Raw genomic sequence first — 17,568 nt, 5'->3', positions numbered from 1 at the left:
AGACCCTGCTACAACTGGCCGTGCAAATCCAAGCATTAATAGCTAGCGTGGAAGAATTCACTAGACAAAACCAAGAGATGAGGCAATAGCTCCAGCAAGAGGCCAACGGGTCTAGAGACAATCAAGAAGATGAGGGTAATAGCCAAAGACAGAGCGACCATCAAAGGCCAACTACTCTAGACGAACCGAGCCCAGAGCTTCTTTGGGAGATGAAGAAAGAGATGGACGAGTTAAGAAATGCCATAAAAGAGAAAATGACGGAGCGTGGACAGGATGGTCAGGACGACAGACTCCCCTTTCACAGCAACAGTTCTTGAGTGCCCAGTCCAGTCAAAGTTCTGCCTGCCTCAACTCGAACAGTTTGACGAACTGAAGGATCCCTTGGATCATCTCAATACTTTCAAGACAACACTAGGTCTCCAGCAGCCTCCCGACAAAATACTGTGCCGCTCTTTCCCTACTACTCTCAAAGGGGCTGTAAGGGAATGGTTCACCAAGCTACCCATATCGTCCATCGACGGCTTCAAACAATTGAGCAGCTCCTTCTTGCGTCATTTCGTCGGAGGTCAGCGCCCAAGGAGACCAGCAGACCATTTACTCACCATCAAACAGGAGGAAAATGAGACCCTGAGGTCGTACGTGAAACACTTCACCCGCGAGACTTTGGAGGTGGACAAAGCTGATGACAAGGTACAACTAACAACCTTTAAAGCTGGATTGAAATCCAGGAAATTCGTGGTGTCACTCACAAAGAATCCCCCAAAAACGATGGCCGAGATGCTCCTGAAGGCACAGAAGTACATGAACGCCGAAGACACTTTAGCCGCGATAAAAGATGAAGGGAAAACTAGTGACAAGGGAGGGAAAGAGGACAACCAGAGAGGACGAAAAAGGGGAAGCTCAGATCGTCAAACTAACGACGGGGGTAAAAGGAAAGACGAGAAAGGTCCTCGGACGACAAAATTTACTCCTTTAATTATACTTGTTGACAAAATTCTAGCGTAGATTAAAGATGAGCACTACCTCAAATGGCCCAGGCCATTGCATTCGTCGCCCATCGTGTGTGACAGGAAGAAGTACTGTCATTTCCACAAGGATCATGGTCATTACACAGAAGATTGTAGAGATCTAAAGGAGCAGATAAAGGAGCTCATACGAAAGGGGAAATTGTAGAGGTTTGTAAAGAAGGGAAAGCCCAGTAGGTCTAGGGATGATGACAAGGGCAATCGCGAAGCCCTACTAAAGGACGAGGATTGCGCATCCCAGCGTCTACCAAGCGTGATCGGGGAGATAAAGAAGATCACAAGTGGGCCGTCTACAGGACGATCATTCAGATCCCTCAAAAAGTCATATCAAAGACAGGTGAATAGTGTCCATAGGATACACCCCTTGAAATAGAGACGAATAGACAGGGACATGTTTTTCTCTAAAGAAGACGCTAGAGGAGTAAAGCGACCTCATGATGACCCCTTGGTCATAATGCTCACGATAGAAGGGTTCAACACCAGAAGAATCCTCATGGACAATGGCAACTTTGTAGACATCATTTACCTCCCCGCTTTTCAACAATTGAAGCTAGATCCGAAAAGACTGCACCCTTTTGAGTCACCTCTCGTTAGCTTCAGCGGAGATAGAGTGTATCCTAAAGGCATAGTGACGCTAACAATCACAGTGGGGTATTATCCACGACAGCTGACCCTTCAGATGGATTTCCTAGTGGTAGATTGTCCCTCTTCATACAATGTGATCATTGGGAGGCCCACACTCAACTGCTGGAAGGCTGCCACTTCCACGTATTGCTTGAAGGTGAAATTTTCAATGGAAAATGGTGTAGGCGAAGTGAAGGGAGATCAAGTACTAGCCAGGGAATGCTACCAGGCCGTGTTAGCTGCAAAAGAAAACCATACATGGATGATCAAGAAGAGGGAGGAAGATAAAGTGGAAGCCCTGGAGACAGTGGAGTTGGTCGAAGGAGAAACAATAAAGATGACCAGAATAGGGACGGCTTTGAGTCCCGAGATGAAGACGAGACTTGTCCGGTTCCTTAAAGAGAACATGGACGTCTTCGCATGGAGTCATGAGGACATGGCAAGCACATCCCCAAAGGTCATCCATCATAGGCTCAATGTGGACCCCGAGAAGAAGCCCGTCCAACAAAGAAGATGGGTCTTCGCTCTAGAACGGAACTAACCAATTAGAGACGAAGTCAACAAGTTGTTGTCAGTAGACTTTATTCGAGAGGTCTACTACCTAGATTGGCTCACCAACATCGTCCTAGTGAAGAAAGCGAATGGAAAATGGAGAATGTGCGGGACTTTACGAACCTAAACAAAGCTTACCTAAGAGACAGTTTTCCTCTGCCCAGGATTGACCAGCTAGTGGATTCTACAGCAAGGCATAAACTACTGACGTTCAAAATGAATTCTCGGAGTACAACCAAATAAAGATGGCCGAGGAAGACCAAGAGAAAACTGCTTTAATCACGAGCCAAGGGCTCTATTGCTATAAAGTAATGCCTTTTGGACTGAAAAACGCAGGAGCAACTTACCAGAGGCTAGTGAATAAAATGTTCAACAAGCAGATCGGGAGAAATATGGAAATATATGTGGATGACATGCTCGTCAAGAGCAAGGAAGAACTTGCTCATCTAGACGATCTTAAAGAAACATTTGCCACACTTAGACAATACTAGATGAAGTTGAACCCCAGTAAGTGTGCCTTTGGAGTAGCCTCGGGAAAGTTCTTGGGGTTCATGGTGTCCCAAAGGAGGATAGAAGCAAACCCAGAGAAGGTGTGAGCCATACTCGACATGACATCGCCAAAGACCACCAAAGAAGTCCAAAAGCTGATTGGGTGGATAACGACACTTAACAGGTTCATCTCTAAAGTGACGGACAAATGCTTACCCTTCTTCAAGACATTAAAGCAAGCCTTTGCCTGGACTGACAAATACATTTCAAGAACTTAAGCGTTACCTAAGCAATCCACCCCTCCTAACCCCGTCCAAGCAAGTGGAAAACCTGTATTTGTATCTGGCAGTATCAACTATAGTTGTAAGTGCAGCCTTAATTTGAGAAGAGGACAAAAAATAGCTCCTATTTTACTACATCAGCCAAGCCTTCCAAGGGCCAGAAGCCAAATACCCAAGAATTGAGAAGATTGCATTCGCATTGATAATAGCTTCGTGTAAGCTGCGATCGTATTTCTAGGCGAACCCTATCTTGGTAATGATGAACCAACCCATTAAAAAGTCCATGAACAAGTCCGAGGCAGCAAGGAGAATGGTCTAGTGGGCGATTGAGCTTAGCTAGTTTGACGTTGAGTACCACCCTAGGACAGCAATTAAAGCGTAGGCTTTGGCGAACTTCATTACCGAGTTTACCTTCCTAGATGAGGACAACCACCCCGACGAGATAGAACGTTGGACAATACAGATCGATGGTTCATCAGCCCAAAAGAGGGGAGGAGTAAGGGTCGTCATCATTACCCTAGGCGGAGAAATGCTTAAATATGGAATCCAGCTAAAATTCCCGGCCACCAATAATGAAGTAGAGTACGAAAGAATATTGATGGGGCTAAGGGTCGGGAAAGCACTAGGAGCAAAAAACTACTCCTCCAGAGTGATTCTAGGCTGGTAATAGGGCAAATGAAGGAGGAATATAAAGCAAAGGAGGAGAGGATGCAAAAATACCTTAGGCTTACGAAGCACTTAACACAAGAGTTTGATAGGGCGGAATTCGCGCAGATCCCAAGAAGCTAGAACATGATAGCAAATGAGACCGCGAAGCTGGCATCGTCGGAAGAAGGATCAACAAGCATGGACTTTGAGATGGAAGTCCAGAAACACCCCAACATTGAAGAAGTCTTTACATTTGCAATTTAGAGTACAAATAGCTGGATGACCCCGATCATATCCTTTCTCCAAGACGGACACCTCCCTCAAGAGGTCGAGGAGCCAGGAAGGTCAGGAAGAGAGCAGCCATATGCACGATCCTAAATGATACCTTGTACAAGAAAGGCTTGTCCATGCCCTACTTGAAGTGTGCCGATGAAGAAGAAGCTAAGTATATTCTGGAAGAGATCCATGAAGGGGTTTGCAGAGATCATGTAGGTCCCAAGTCCTTGGTAAGCAAAGTTATCTGAACAGGTTATTTCTGGCCTACTATGCAGGTAGACGCAAGGGAGCTCGCCATGAAGTGTGACAACTACCAGAGATTCGGGAATGTCCAACGCCTTCCAGCCGAGAGACTGATGACGATATCCTCTTCGTGGCCATTTGCACAATGGGGAATTGACATTGTCGGTCCACTGCCATGAGGTAAGGAACAGGTAAAGTTTCTACAAGTCGCTATTGACTACTTCACAAAATGGGTTGAAGTAGAAGCATTGTTAACCATCACTGAAGCAAAAATTTGGAGCTTTGTATGGAAGAACATAATCTACAAATTTGGGATTCCACGGACGATCATATCAGACAACGGGCGGAAGTTCGATAGTCAAGGCTTTAGGGATTTTTGCTCAGGCTTAGGGATCAAGAACCAATACTCGTCCCCAGGACACCCACAGGTGAATGGACAGGTGAAGGTGACCAACCAAACACTACTCAAGATCATCAAAGCTAGGCTGGACGACGCTAAGGGGGCCTGGCCGAAGGAGTTGCCCAATGCCTTGTGGGCTTATAGGACTACAGCAAGAACCCTGACAGGAAAGACCCCCTTCAGACTCACTTATGGCACTGAGGCGGTGATCCCGGTTGAGGTGGGAATAACAAGCATCAAACGAGAGACATTCCACGAAGAAAGTAATGATGATCAATTAAAGGATAACCTAGATTGCTTGGACGAGGCCAGAGATGAAGCCTCCGACAGATTAACGAAGTATCAGCAGAAGATGGCTGAGTACTATAACAAAAGAGTGAAACTCAGACGACTTGATATAGGGGACCTCGTCTTACGCAAAGTCACCCCGGCAACCAAGGACCTAACCCAAGGGAAGCTTAGTCTAACTTGGGAAGGACCCTACCGGGTCGTCCATTATTTAAGACAAGGCAGTTACCACCTGGAGACTTTAGAAGAATAGAGACTTCCACGACCATGGAACATTGAGCACTTGAAGAAGTACCATCAATAGATGTAATAAACAACTGTATTCATTTTTGAGAAGTAATAAAAGGATTATTCAGCCAATGACCTAATACGAGCAAACCTAGCAGCTTAAAAGCCCAAAAAATTGGCTAAGTAACAAGATTCCGCATAGACGGATGTAAGTTACTGACAAAGCCAAGAATGAAAAAATCTCTTAAATGGGTGTAAGTCACAAGAAGAAAAATGGCTAAGTAACAAGATTCCGCATAGATAGATGTAAGTTATTGACGAAGCCAAGAATGACAGAATCCCTTAAATGGGTGTAAGTCACAAAAAGAAAAATGGCTAAGTAATAAGATTATGCCTAGACGGATGTAAGTTACTGGTGAAGGAAAATGAACGACAAAATCCCTTAAAAAAGGGTAAATCACGAAGAATGACCAAATAACCCGTTTCCGCCTGGACAGAGATAAGATACTAATGGATCAAAACCCCTTCAATAAGAGTGCAAGGCATAAGGTACCAACACAAAAAGAGTAACTAAAGGAATGAGACAAACAGAGATCACGCAAAAACAAGAGTACAGACAGGTAAGTATACAATTATAGATGTAAATAAAGGCCCAAAAACAACGAGCAACTACCATTGTTTTCATACTAAAATTAAAAGCCCATAAACACTAGGCTAAAAACATTGTTCTGAAATTAGAAATATTGTTTTGAAAATATAATAAAAAAGCCTAAAACACACTAGGCACCTAAAAAGCAAAAATAAAAAAAAATATATATGAAAGAAGCCATAAAGAAAAAGCAGGTTTAGACATCTGGAGGAGGCAGAGTGGCGTCCCCAGGAGCATCACCTTCAGGAGCAGTGGACTAAGAAGCTTCCTCAGTTGCCATCTCTTTGTCCACCTCTTCAAGATCCAAGTTCTCTAAGTCCATTCTAGCTGGATGCTTGACGAGATACCGCCTCAGGAGCTCGAAGCCTTTGAATTACTAGCTGAAGAGGATAGTGTTGTACTCCTCTATCGTCTGGAAGGCTTCCACGAACTTCGCAGCAATTGTCTTGAGTTTTTCCTTCGCTGCCAAGAGCTGCTCATCCTTCTCCGAGACTAGTTGATTTTCCACCCTCAGCTCGTCGGAAAGTCCCTTAACCTGCTCCTTGACGGTGTTAGCCTCTCCCATAACAGTGATCAGATCCTTCTTTAGTTTGGAATTTTCTACCTCCAAAGCCTTCACCCGTGACACCGCTAATGACACCATCGCCTTCTGGGTAAGAAACTCCTAGGTAATGTGAAGGCTCTCCCCCAAAACCTACAAAAGAGGAGCCAGATTTCAAGATAATGTAAAAAGAAAAAGAAAAAAAAAGAGAGGATGAATTTGCACAAGTACACTACCTAGACGAGCTTGTGGAGGTGACAGCTCACAACCTCGTTGGGAGACGAGCTTGAGAATACTTTCATATCCTCAGTAGTAAAGGTCTCTTGTGCCTTCGCCAGCACGACTCCAACATCATCTTAGACACTGGACGAACAAGAGTCTGCTTTCTCCTTTCCCTTGTCATCAGTTCACGGCCTTTTTCATTGGGGGATGATCTCCTCGATCGAGGTAGCTGGGGAGGTTGTCCTCATCATCTCAATCCCGAGAGTGACTAGGGTACCTAAAGTGATGGAGGCCCCCTTATCCGTCACACGCACAGCCCTGGTCCTGATGTTAGAAAGGGGCTCGTTTTTCTTGGCCCTCATTCGTGCATACATCCCTTAATTAGACTTCGTTGTTATCCCTGCAGAAGTAAAACACTTGTAAAAAAAATGGAAGAAGAAGGATGAAAAAAGGTCAACATAGATGAACTCAAACAAACACATACTATTTTTCTGCTCGATTTCTATGTTTCGTAGGACAAAAGCAGACCGCTCTGGATTGAGGCAGTAAAAAGCTAGGGTCCTTGGATTAGCCAGATTGTCAAAATCTTCGATCGTCCTTGCGTACTCAATGGCTTTCTCAAGCCGCTTCTTATACCTGCTCTTAAGCTTGGGCCGTCTTTTAACTACACGAGACAATGAATAGAAGAGTTAATGATGATAAAATGAATACGAAGATTAAAGGTCAAGAGGTTGGAAGAAATAACGGCGCACCTAAAATTGGGGTTCTCCACTAACAGAGCAACCTAGGGAGATCACCCCAAACTTCGTCCAAGGGAGTCTCCCAATCATCCCCGAACACAAAAAAGAACTAGGACTTTCAGTATCTAAATGACGAAGGCAGTTCCCAGACGATCCTAGTCCTCCTCTCCCAAGGTACTAGTTTGTAGTACCCATGCTTTTTAGATGGCTTTAAATGGTACAGGTAAACAAGCTCATCCACCCTAATCATGTCCCCATCTATAGCAGCCAGCCATATCTCCATACAACTGACCACTATCCTCCACGAATTAGGCATAAGTTGCCCAGGAGCAATACCAAAATGTCTTAGAAGCTCCATAATAAAAGGGTGGTCGGGTAATCTAAGCCCACTCAAGAAGGCAGCTTCATAGAAGCACACCTCCCTAAGCGAGAAGTGGCAAGCTTGTTCCTCCTCATGAGGTAGACAAACCCTAACCCTATTTGGGAATTGCAATCTATCCTTAAATCTTGAGAGCGTCTCCCTGTCCAAACCACACACCTCCTCAAGGGCGTGAAAAGCCCTAACTACTTGAAGGATGGACACGGTGGTATTCCCCTCAACGGGGTCATCACTAGATGACAGTTCAGTCTCAAGTTCGCTCGATCTCACCTCAGACATTGCCCCTCTTTCACTCACCAAACTCTCAAACTAGTTGATCAATTGACAAAGCACTGGGGATAACTCACCCAATACAATGCTTAAACCACTACCCTCAAAAACAAAATTCCCAACCAAAGGGAGAAAAGCACAGGAAGTACCTAAAGAAGCCCCCAAGCGTGCAAAAAAGAAGGAAACTGAGGGGCAAACTACCCTAACCTCAACACTATTGACCATGAAAACCAGAAAATGGAAGGAAAGAGATGAATCCTAAAAACCCCTGAAAACCAAAAATAAACACACGAAAAAGAGAGAAAAAGGAAAATCAGAAATTTGTCATAATCTATGTCCATGCTATAAGAGGGAAGAGAAGAAAAGCATACCTCCAAAGGAAAATGCAGAAAGCTTAGCCATAGAACGCACCGGCTCGGAGAAAATCACAGAGAAAAGTTGGAGAGAAAAAAGCTCAAAGCAATGATTGGGAGTTGGAGAAAGTGAAGGGGAAAGTGAAAAGAAGAGATGTTTAAAAACTAGGCACAAAAAAACTGAAACCCAGCGGAAAACCAAGAGTCACTTGATTGGCACATTAACTACACTGACCAAAACGCGCCACGTGGCCATGATGTGTGTGGCGCCACCACTCCGCATTAAATGTGGAGCAAAACCCCAAAAGCTACATCTAGTCAGAAAACCTTTCATGTTCTAATGGTTGTCCTGACACACCACGATGACCACGACACCTAAGGGGGCAGCTGATGGGACTAATGAGATATCTTCCCTTGGACAAGCTCATGAAACACCTTCGTCCACCCACAAAGCGGCATGGACGAGGACGAGGACATGCAAGTCATTAATAAGAGGATTCAATGCCATAGACAATTACAAACCAGCTGTCAAACCATTGGAGTCCCATCAAGACCTACAGTAATAAGCCCTAAGGCATTACAAGAATAGCATTAAAACCACAATCAAAGGCCCCAATGACTAGAAACCACAAAACTATATATACACACGCATTAGGAACACATAAGGTACATAATTCCGACCAAAAGAAATACTTTTATGCTTCTCATTTTCTCTCAAAAGAATTCTACATACTAATTTAGGTATCGGAGACGTTGTGGCAAGTGTCACACTAGTGTCAATCTCAGGAAAGCCTTAGTCCTATTTTGCAGGAGCAGTGACGAGGTCCCAGAATCATCTGGACGAACCCACTCGACTGACGATTTAGACTTCATCATTCCTAATTTTGATTGAGGGTGTTCCTAATTTTTTTTAAGAGTAAACAAATAAATTTTTTTTAATTATATATATATATATAATAAAATAAAAAATTTCAGGTCAGGGTGTTCCTAGGAACACCTTGAGCTGCACATGGTGCCGCCACTGCTTGCTATCTTTCAAATTTAGGAAATAAAATAAAATTGAAAATAGAAACAAAAACCTCGTTTTCAGTTTTAGATGTCCGTTTGGATATAACTTATTTTGCTGAAAATTGAAAATAATGTAGCAAAATAATTTTTAAATGTGTGAATAGTATCATAAGACCCATTTTTAATTTTTTTTCTAAATAAAGTACTTGTGGGTCCCATGAACAGTGTGTAAGTGCTGAACAATGCACTCTGTCGGAGAAAATTTAAAACACGTGAACAGTGCATAGGTGGAAAAGTCAAATTTTACGGCTAAAAAAAAAAAAACGCAAACAGAGTAAACATGGACGTGGATCCAATCACATGCTAGATCACATACATTGCCCAGTTCCCACTTGGCAGAAATACATCTCCCATTCAATCACGTAATTATAGATAAGAAAGCCACGTCCAAGCTAAAAATAAAATATAATTAAAAAAAATAAATAAATAAATAAAAGCAGAAGAAGGTTTTCAGTGATTACCAAAAGAGTATTTGGAAATCAAAACCTATTAGTAAACTTAAGCGATATGTTTACATCCTTCAAGTCATGGCTGTGAAGTTTTTTTTTGAGAAACCAGACCGAAATTAATGACATCAAAGTCTGCCAGAGGAGCAATGTCTTCAGGCTGCAACCAGACCTGACAAGCAATAATGTTCTTAGCATTTTTAGCTAAAGCATCAGTCACAGAATTACCAGTACGGAAGGAACCAAACATCGAATATCATCCGCAATGTTTCCAAACGAAGATAACACTGCATTCCTTTGAGAAACCGCGTTAGTTTAAGTTTGTTAGCTAGTATTTTTCTTTCTTTCTTTATTTTTTATTGGTGTTAGCTAGTATTTATTTATGAAACCAATGATTTAGGGTCAAAATTAAAAGCCTCTGCCCACCTATAATTAAGTAAGTGGTAGCCAGCCTCTCTCTTTCTATTCAAACCCGCCTCTCTCTTCTCTCTTTCTCTCTTATCCCTCTTCCCAAACCAACAAGAGAATCCAGCCACCCACTGCACACGCCTTCCTCCATTCCGCCCCATCCCTTCTCTCAATCCGTTAACAGCCTTCTGTCTCTTTGCCATTCCCATCCCCCACCCATCTCTTCGCCGCCAAGGACCACCGATTCTACCACCCATCTTTTCAAGGCTCCGAATTTTTCCAGGTTTGTTACCGAATGCCTCTGTATTTGAGATTATTTTGGTATGCTTTGTGTGATATATATGTGTTAGGACAAAAAATAAATATGTTCACATGTGTGAGCATGTGAGTCAAATTGTCCACCAAAGTATGACTTGAGGAAGTATGACTTGAGGGGTTGGATCTTGATTTTACATGGCCCAAATAAGCAAACTTGCAAGGCCCGTTATAAAAGAAAATAACACAGTACACTCACAGCAGAAGTTTTGGAGGTCCATGTAACTGAAGGCTTTTGTAAAGTGAGCATATGAGTCAGTTATCCACTAAGTTAGAATACAATAGAAGTTACCAAAATATGAGGAAAGAGCAGTAACTGTTTTTGTCTACTATAAAGAAAGATTAAAGATCTTATTAGAAGGACACAACAAAAAATCTGACAAACTAGATTCACATACCCGATTAACGGAAGGATAACTTCATGTTTGTAAGTGTGTTTGCCTCACATGAATTATCTAAGGATAGTTTTTGTTATTTAACTTAGGAGTTTGTGTGATTTGAATCTTTCTTATTTGTATGAACTTGAATTGTGAGATAAAATATCTACATATTGTGATTACACTGCTTGTTCCTTTGTTTTTCTTAGTTGAATATTTTGTACTTTTGAAGTCCTATTAATTTAGGCAGTGGCAGAGCCCATCATTTTGGTGTGAAGTTTTGTCTTCCAAGTACTTATTTTTCAAGATAGTTTGTATTCTCACAAACAATATGGATGATTTAATTCTAGTTTTTGCTTGCTGTGATAACGTTAGGGTTTGGCCGCCATCGATTCTGCCTCCCAAGCTCTTGCCGGTCTGAGTTTGCTAAGAAAACCAATGTGGAGGAGATGAGAGAGAGGCGTGAAGCTGTTACTGTGGGTTAGAGGTGTGTTTAAGGAGAAAGACTGTTTGGCTAATAATCATATCATATACTATTATATAGAAAAAGCTGAGAGAAAGTTGATTCCTACAATTAAGGACAAATAGGTTAACTGTCTATCTAAAATTTAGACACATTCAACTTAAAAAAGCGAAAAATTATATTGTTTTGCAAGTTTAGCACCTTTGGCAGTATTTTTTGCATATTTTTTTTAAAAAAAACGGTTAAAATAAAATAACAAAAACGCTACAACTAAAAAAAACCCTAGCCATCTCTTCTCATCACTCCTCTTTAACATTTTCTCTCTTTAAAAAAAAAAAACCCCACCGATACTGTGATAGAGAGAAAGGGAAGGAGAGAAAAAACCCTAGTGATCTCTTCACATCAGACTCTGCTTTATGATCCAGTGGAGTTCGTACGTCCCGGGAGTATTGAGATATAGAGATAGAGATCGACGCTACTCCGACGAAAGGTACGCATCAACTCTCTGTGTTCGAACTTAAACTTGAATTGAAATTTGGATGTTCATTCTCTTTCTTTAGATGCTTTGTTGTGAATATTAATTCTTATGGCATGGACAAGAATGCCGAACCCTAGAATAATGAGAGACCTTCTATAAATTAGACCGACCTCTTATTCGAATTTGATTTGCATGTTAACATTCTGTGGCAATCTATTTGGCCACTTGAAAAAAGGAGAATAAATTAATTGGGACATAATAATTATACATATCAATTTAATCCAAAATAAAATCTTAATTTAATACAAATAAAGATGAGATAAACAGGAAAAAAAAAAAAAAACAAATTTTACATGGATTATTATCAATCAAAGTCAGGGCCCGTGGATACCAATGATTTAAGGTCAAATTAAAAGCCTCTGCCCACCTATAATTAAGTAAGTGGTAGCCAGCCTCTCTCTTTCTATTCAAACCCGCCATTCCTCCATTCCACCCCCTTCTCTCAATTCGTTAACAGCCTTCTGTCTCTTTGCCATTCCCATCCTCCACCCATCTCTTCGTTGCCAAGGACCACCGATCCTACCACCCATCTTTTCAAGACTCTAATTTTTTCTAGGTTTGTTACCAAATCCCTCTGTATTTGAGATTATTTTGGTACGCTTTGTGTGATATATATGGATGATTTAATTCTAGTTTTTTCTTGCTGTGATAATTAGATTTATTGTTTTTAATTTTGTAAAAATTACCATTTAATTCTAGTTTTTGCTTGCTTTGATAACGTTAGGGTTTGGCTGCCGTCGATTCTACCGCCCAAGCTCTTGCCGGTTTGAGTTTGCTAAGAAAACCGATGTGGAGGAGATGAGAGAGAGGCGTGAAGCTGTTGCTGTGAGTTAGAGTTGTGTTTGAGGAGAAAGACTGTTTGGCTAATCATCATATCATATACTATTATATAGAAAAAGCTGAGAGAAAATTAATTCTTACAATTAAGGACAAATAGGTTAATTGTCTATCTAAAATTTAGACACGTTCAACTTTAAAAAATGATAAATTATATTGTTTTGCAAGTTTAGCCCATTAGGCAGTGTTTTTTGCATTTTTTTTTTTAAAACGGTTAAAATAAAATAACAAAAACGTTACAACTAAAAAAAAAAAAAAACCCTAGCGATCTCTTGTCATCACTCCTCTTCACATTTTCTCTCTCTAAAAAAAACCCCTACCGATACTGCGATAGAGAGAAAGGGAAGGAGAGAAAAAACCCTAGCGATCTCTTCACATCAGACTCTGCTTTGCGATCCAGTGGAGTTCGTACGTCCCGGGAGTATTGAGATACGGAGATAGAGATCGACGCTACTCCGACGAAAGGTACGCATCAACTCTCTGTGTTCGAACTTGAATTGAAATTTGGATGTTCATTCTCTTTCTTTAGATGCTTTGTTGTGAATATTGATTTTTACGGCATGGACAAGAATGCCGAACCCTAGAATCATGAGAGACCTTCTATAAATTAGACCGACCTTTTATTCGAATTTGATTTGCATCCACTTGAAAAAAGAGAATAAATTAATTGGGACATAATAATTATACATATCAATTTAATCCAAAATAAAATTTTAATTTAATACAAATAAAGATGAGATAAACAGAATTTTTTTTTTTTTCATGGATTATTATCAAAGTCAGGGCCCGTGGATACCAGGATATAGATGTGTATTTGGTGGTGGGGCTGTGGGGGTGGTATTGAAGAGCCTCTCAGCCAATTGCATGTCCAAGAAAAAAAAAAAAAAACCTGTTATGTAATACTACCAATTGCCTCACATTTGTCATCCTTGAAATTTTTTGTTCATATTCATTGTTCATAAATAACTAAATCATTCAGGTTTATCATGGTATGAATTACAATTTGTCTTCTTCAAAATATCTATATTAAATTTTTTTTCCCCTGCTTAATTGTCTAGGGTTCTTCTTTTACCCTTTTTAAAAAATAGATTGGTTGATTCTCTTTCTTTGGATGCTTTGGTTTGGTTTTTTTATGTTGGTAACATTAAGGACTTATCCTTTGATTTATTATAGTCAAAAGTAAAATTTCACCTTGGATTGTTTAAAACCTTTATATATAAGACGAAAACAAACTTTCCAGTTCAAGTTTGTGCCAAAAAGTGTTACTCTTTGATGTTAATCTTGCTTTAAGTATTTATTTTATATATCCTTTTCTAATGGAAGCCAAATCCTTAGCCATCATCATATGAGAAATAGCTAACAGATTGTTAAAAACTAAAACAATCTTTCATATTTTTGCAACTCAAACTATATTACAATGTTTGCTTCCACTTCTTTTGTAGTCTCTCTTTCATCTATCTTTGCTGTGATTTTAAAAAAACTTCTTAACCTGTCATTTTGTTGAATACTGAGTTCTTTGCCAGGTACAACATGGGTATTTTGCAAGAAGAGTTGCTGTATCAAACTAAGAGGTTTGGATAGCCTGATTTTCCCTCTATATATCTCATAATTTGAATTAAATTTTCTCCGTTAATCTGTTTGGTTTTGATTTGGCTCTGAATTGCATATTTTAATCTGCTTTGATCTTCATTTTTTTTAATTCAATGAATTCTTATTTTGTATTCTACTGAACTGTAAAACCGTTATGATTTTTTTTGTTTGCTATGCTTTTAAGGGCCTGCATTTGGTACCTCCACCATATTCACGTATTGGACTAACTTGATATAAAAACTGTTTCACACCAAGGTCAGCATTTTGTTACTTGATGTGTTATACTCTTTATTTTGATGCTTTCCTCTTGATTTATCATAATCCAGTTTTTTTGTGGGTTGTGGGTGGCATCATGGGGTTTAGCCCTTGAGTATGTTTAGGAAAGAACATGTATGCCATTCAATAATGGTTGAAAAGTCATGTTTTTCGTTTGATTGTATATTTGTTTAAAGGAATGTATAATTGTTTCAAAGAATGGATGAATCTTTTTTGGCAGAAAATTATGTTTCTTTTTCATTTATTGAATTTGATTAAATCGCCAGCATATTGCTTAAAATTATGTCGTTGAATATTTAGGGACTATTTACTAAATATTGTTGTGTTGTGTACACATTAATGTTTCAATTAGTTTGTTAATCTTTAGAAAAAGCTTTTTACTTTAAAACCCAATAAAATATTATGCAAATGTCTTTAATTCTTGGTTCCACCCGAATGACCAAAGAACAACAATATTCTACATACTTCTATTGATCCACTAATTCTCTAATTGTCTTCTATTATGTTTTTGATTAATCCATGGATCTTTATTATTATGTTTGCTCTGTTTGGTCATGGTCACAATCTGGAGACTGACACAGCAGCTGTTTGTTTCAACTTTCAACAGTTTTTTTTTTTCTTTTTCTTTTCACCAAAAAAAAAAAACTTTCAACAGCTTTTAATTTCTTTTCAGTTTTTTTTTTCACCCCTAATCATCAATGAACAATATTTTTTTCCCCTAAACATCAATGATCCCCCCTAAAAAAAAAAAAAAAAAATCAAGCACTAGAACCCCAAAGCTATAGACATCTACTTTTTCAGTTAGTCTTCCTTGAGCAAGGTATTCAGGAGCCATGTAACCTCTTTGAAGCATTAACAAGAGAGATTTTTTGTTAGTTCTAAATACCCGACTAGAGGTTATAAAGAATAAGAAGAGTACTATTAAATAAGCACACTTACAGTGTGCCAACAATGGCAGTGCTGATTTGTTTCTTTGGATTGCTGTTTTTTTTTTCCTTTTTAAATTTTATTACTATCTCTTTTGTGTTGTGGGTTTGTTTTTAGTATTTGGAGTGAATCTTATCCTCTGTGATTTCAACGACTATGTTTGACTCTGATTTCTTCGTGTAGTGCTGTGGTGTGGTAAATTGTTATGTTGCCTTTTTTTTCCTACTTGATTTTTTTTAGGATGTTCACAACTAGATTACGAAACTAATTTATCACCGTGCTGGGCATGAGTAGATGGAATACACCAACTGTTATATAGTTTGTTAAAGTATATTGGACTGTTCATTTTCTACAAAATATTGACGTTGTTGATTTCAGAAAAATTTATAAAGGGTAGCTTTGTGCAAATAATTGCAGGTTCTTCTAAAAATGTTAGAACTGTTAGTTGTGTTCTAATTTGGTCTTAATGTTGGCATTTTTCTGTTATTTTCAAAACAGATGTTCAGCAAGTGATCTCTGTTATGCAATCTTCTAATTCCAAATTTTTAAGCTATGGACTTTTAGCTGCTGCTATTTTAATATTTTATGCTCTTTCTAACTCCAAATTTTAAAGCTATGGACTTGTAGTTGCCTCCTATTTTAATATTTTATGTTCTGTTGCCAGGATTGCATTAGTTGAAATTCAATTTCATACCAGCCAAGCTAAATAGGTTGCTGTAATGTTAGCTAATTGGGCAGGATGAGGTTATCTTCATTTTCATGATTTCTCTTTTATGTACATTGTTACAACTTACAACATTGTGTTCAAAATCCTAAATTCCTTGATGTCCATCTCTCTGTTTTCGTGTCATTGCTTTGGTTTTTTTAAATTTTTTTCATAATAATCATGATTTTTTTTTGGTTACTGAGAAATTGTAGGAATCAAATAATGAATAATTTTGGGGTTTAATTTAGTGTGTTTGGGATTCAAGAATCTTTACATAGCTGTTTTATTTGTTTTATTAGTTGGTTGGTGTCAATTTTTATTACTGTTTGGTCATGGTCACAATCTGGAGACTAACACAGCAGCAGTCTGTTTCAACTTTCAACAGTTTTTTTTTTTCTTTTTCTTCTCAAAAAAAAAAAACTTTCAACAGCTTTTAATTTCTTTTCAGTTTTTTTTTTCACCCCTAATCATCAATGAACAATATTTTTTTCCCCTAAACATCAATGATCCCCCCTAAAAAAAAAAAAAAAAAATCAATGATCAATGAACAAGAGAACAACCTAACATGCAATATATAATAAATAATCCGAACACTAGACAGTGTATGTGTGTGTGTGTATGTGTGTGTATATATATATACTGTTCTTCACATCGCTGACTATTTCAAGCACTAGAACCCCAAAGCTATAAACATCTACTTTTTCAGTTAGTCTTCCTTAAGCAAGGTATTCAGGGGCCATGTAACCTCTTTTAAGCATTAACAAGAGAGAGTTTTTGTTAGTATAGTGAATGATTCAAAAGAATTCAAGTTCTAAATACCCGACTAGAAGTTATGAAGAATAAGAAGAGTACTATTAAATAAGCACACTTACAGTGTGCCAACAATGGCAGTGCTGATTTGTTTCTTTAGATTGCTGTTTTTTTTTTCCTTTTTAAATTTTATTACTATCTCTTTTGTGTTGTGGGTTTATTTTTAGTATTTGGAGTGAATGTTATCCTCTGTGATTTCAATGACTATGTTTGACTCTGATTTCTTCATGTAGTGCTGTGGTGTGGTAAATTGTTATGTTGCCTTTTTTTCCTACTTGATTTTTTTTAGGATGTTCACAGCTAGATTACGAAACTAATTTATCACCGAGCTAGGCATGAGTAGATGGAATACACCAACTGTTATATAGTTTATTAAAGTATATTGGGCTGTTCATTTTCTGCAAAATACTGACGTTGTTGATTTCAGAAAAATTTATAAAGGGTAGCTTTGTGCAAATAATTGCAGGTTCTTCTAAAAATATTAGAACTGTTAGTTGTGTCCTAATTTGGTCTTAATATTTTATGCTCTTTCTAACTCGAAATTTTAAAGCTGTGGACTTTTAGTTGCTCCTATTTTAATATTTTATGCTTTGTTGCCA

The 17,568-nt window shown here is 38.9% G+C and overlaps 1 protein-coding gene across 1 annotated transcript; it reads left to right on the top strand.

Moving 5' to 3' along the window:
* The first annotated feature begins 273 nt into the window (after positions 1-273).
* Positions 274-1,005, top strand: LOC142606232 (uncharacterized). The gene has a single exon (XM_075777615.1). The coding sequence runs from the start codon at positions 274-276 to the stop codon at positions 1,003-1,005; it is 732 nt and encodes a 243-aa protein (XP_075633730.1).
* The last annotated feature ends 16,563 nt before the right edge of the window (positions 1,006-17,568 follow it).

Source organism: Castanea sativa, chromosome 8 (assembly GCF_040712315.1).
Source record: "Castanea sativa cultivar Marrone di Chiusa Pesio chromosome 8, ASM4071231v1".
NCBI classification, from domain to species: domain Eukaryota; kingdom Viridiplantae; phylum Streptophyta; class Magnoliopsida; order Fagales; family Fagaceae; genus Castanea; species Castanea sativa.
Note: the sequence above shows the minus strand (reverse complement) of the source record. Positions and strands in the feature narration are given on the sequence as shown.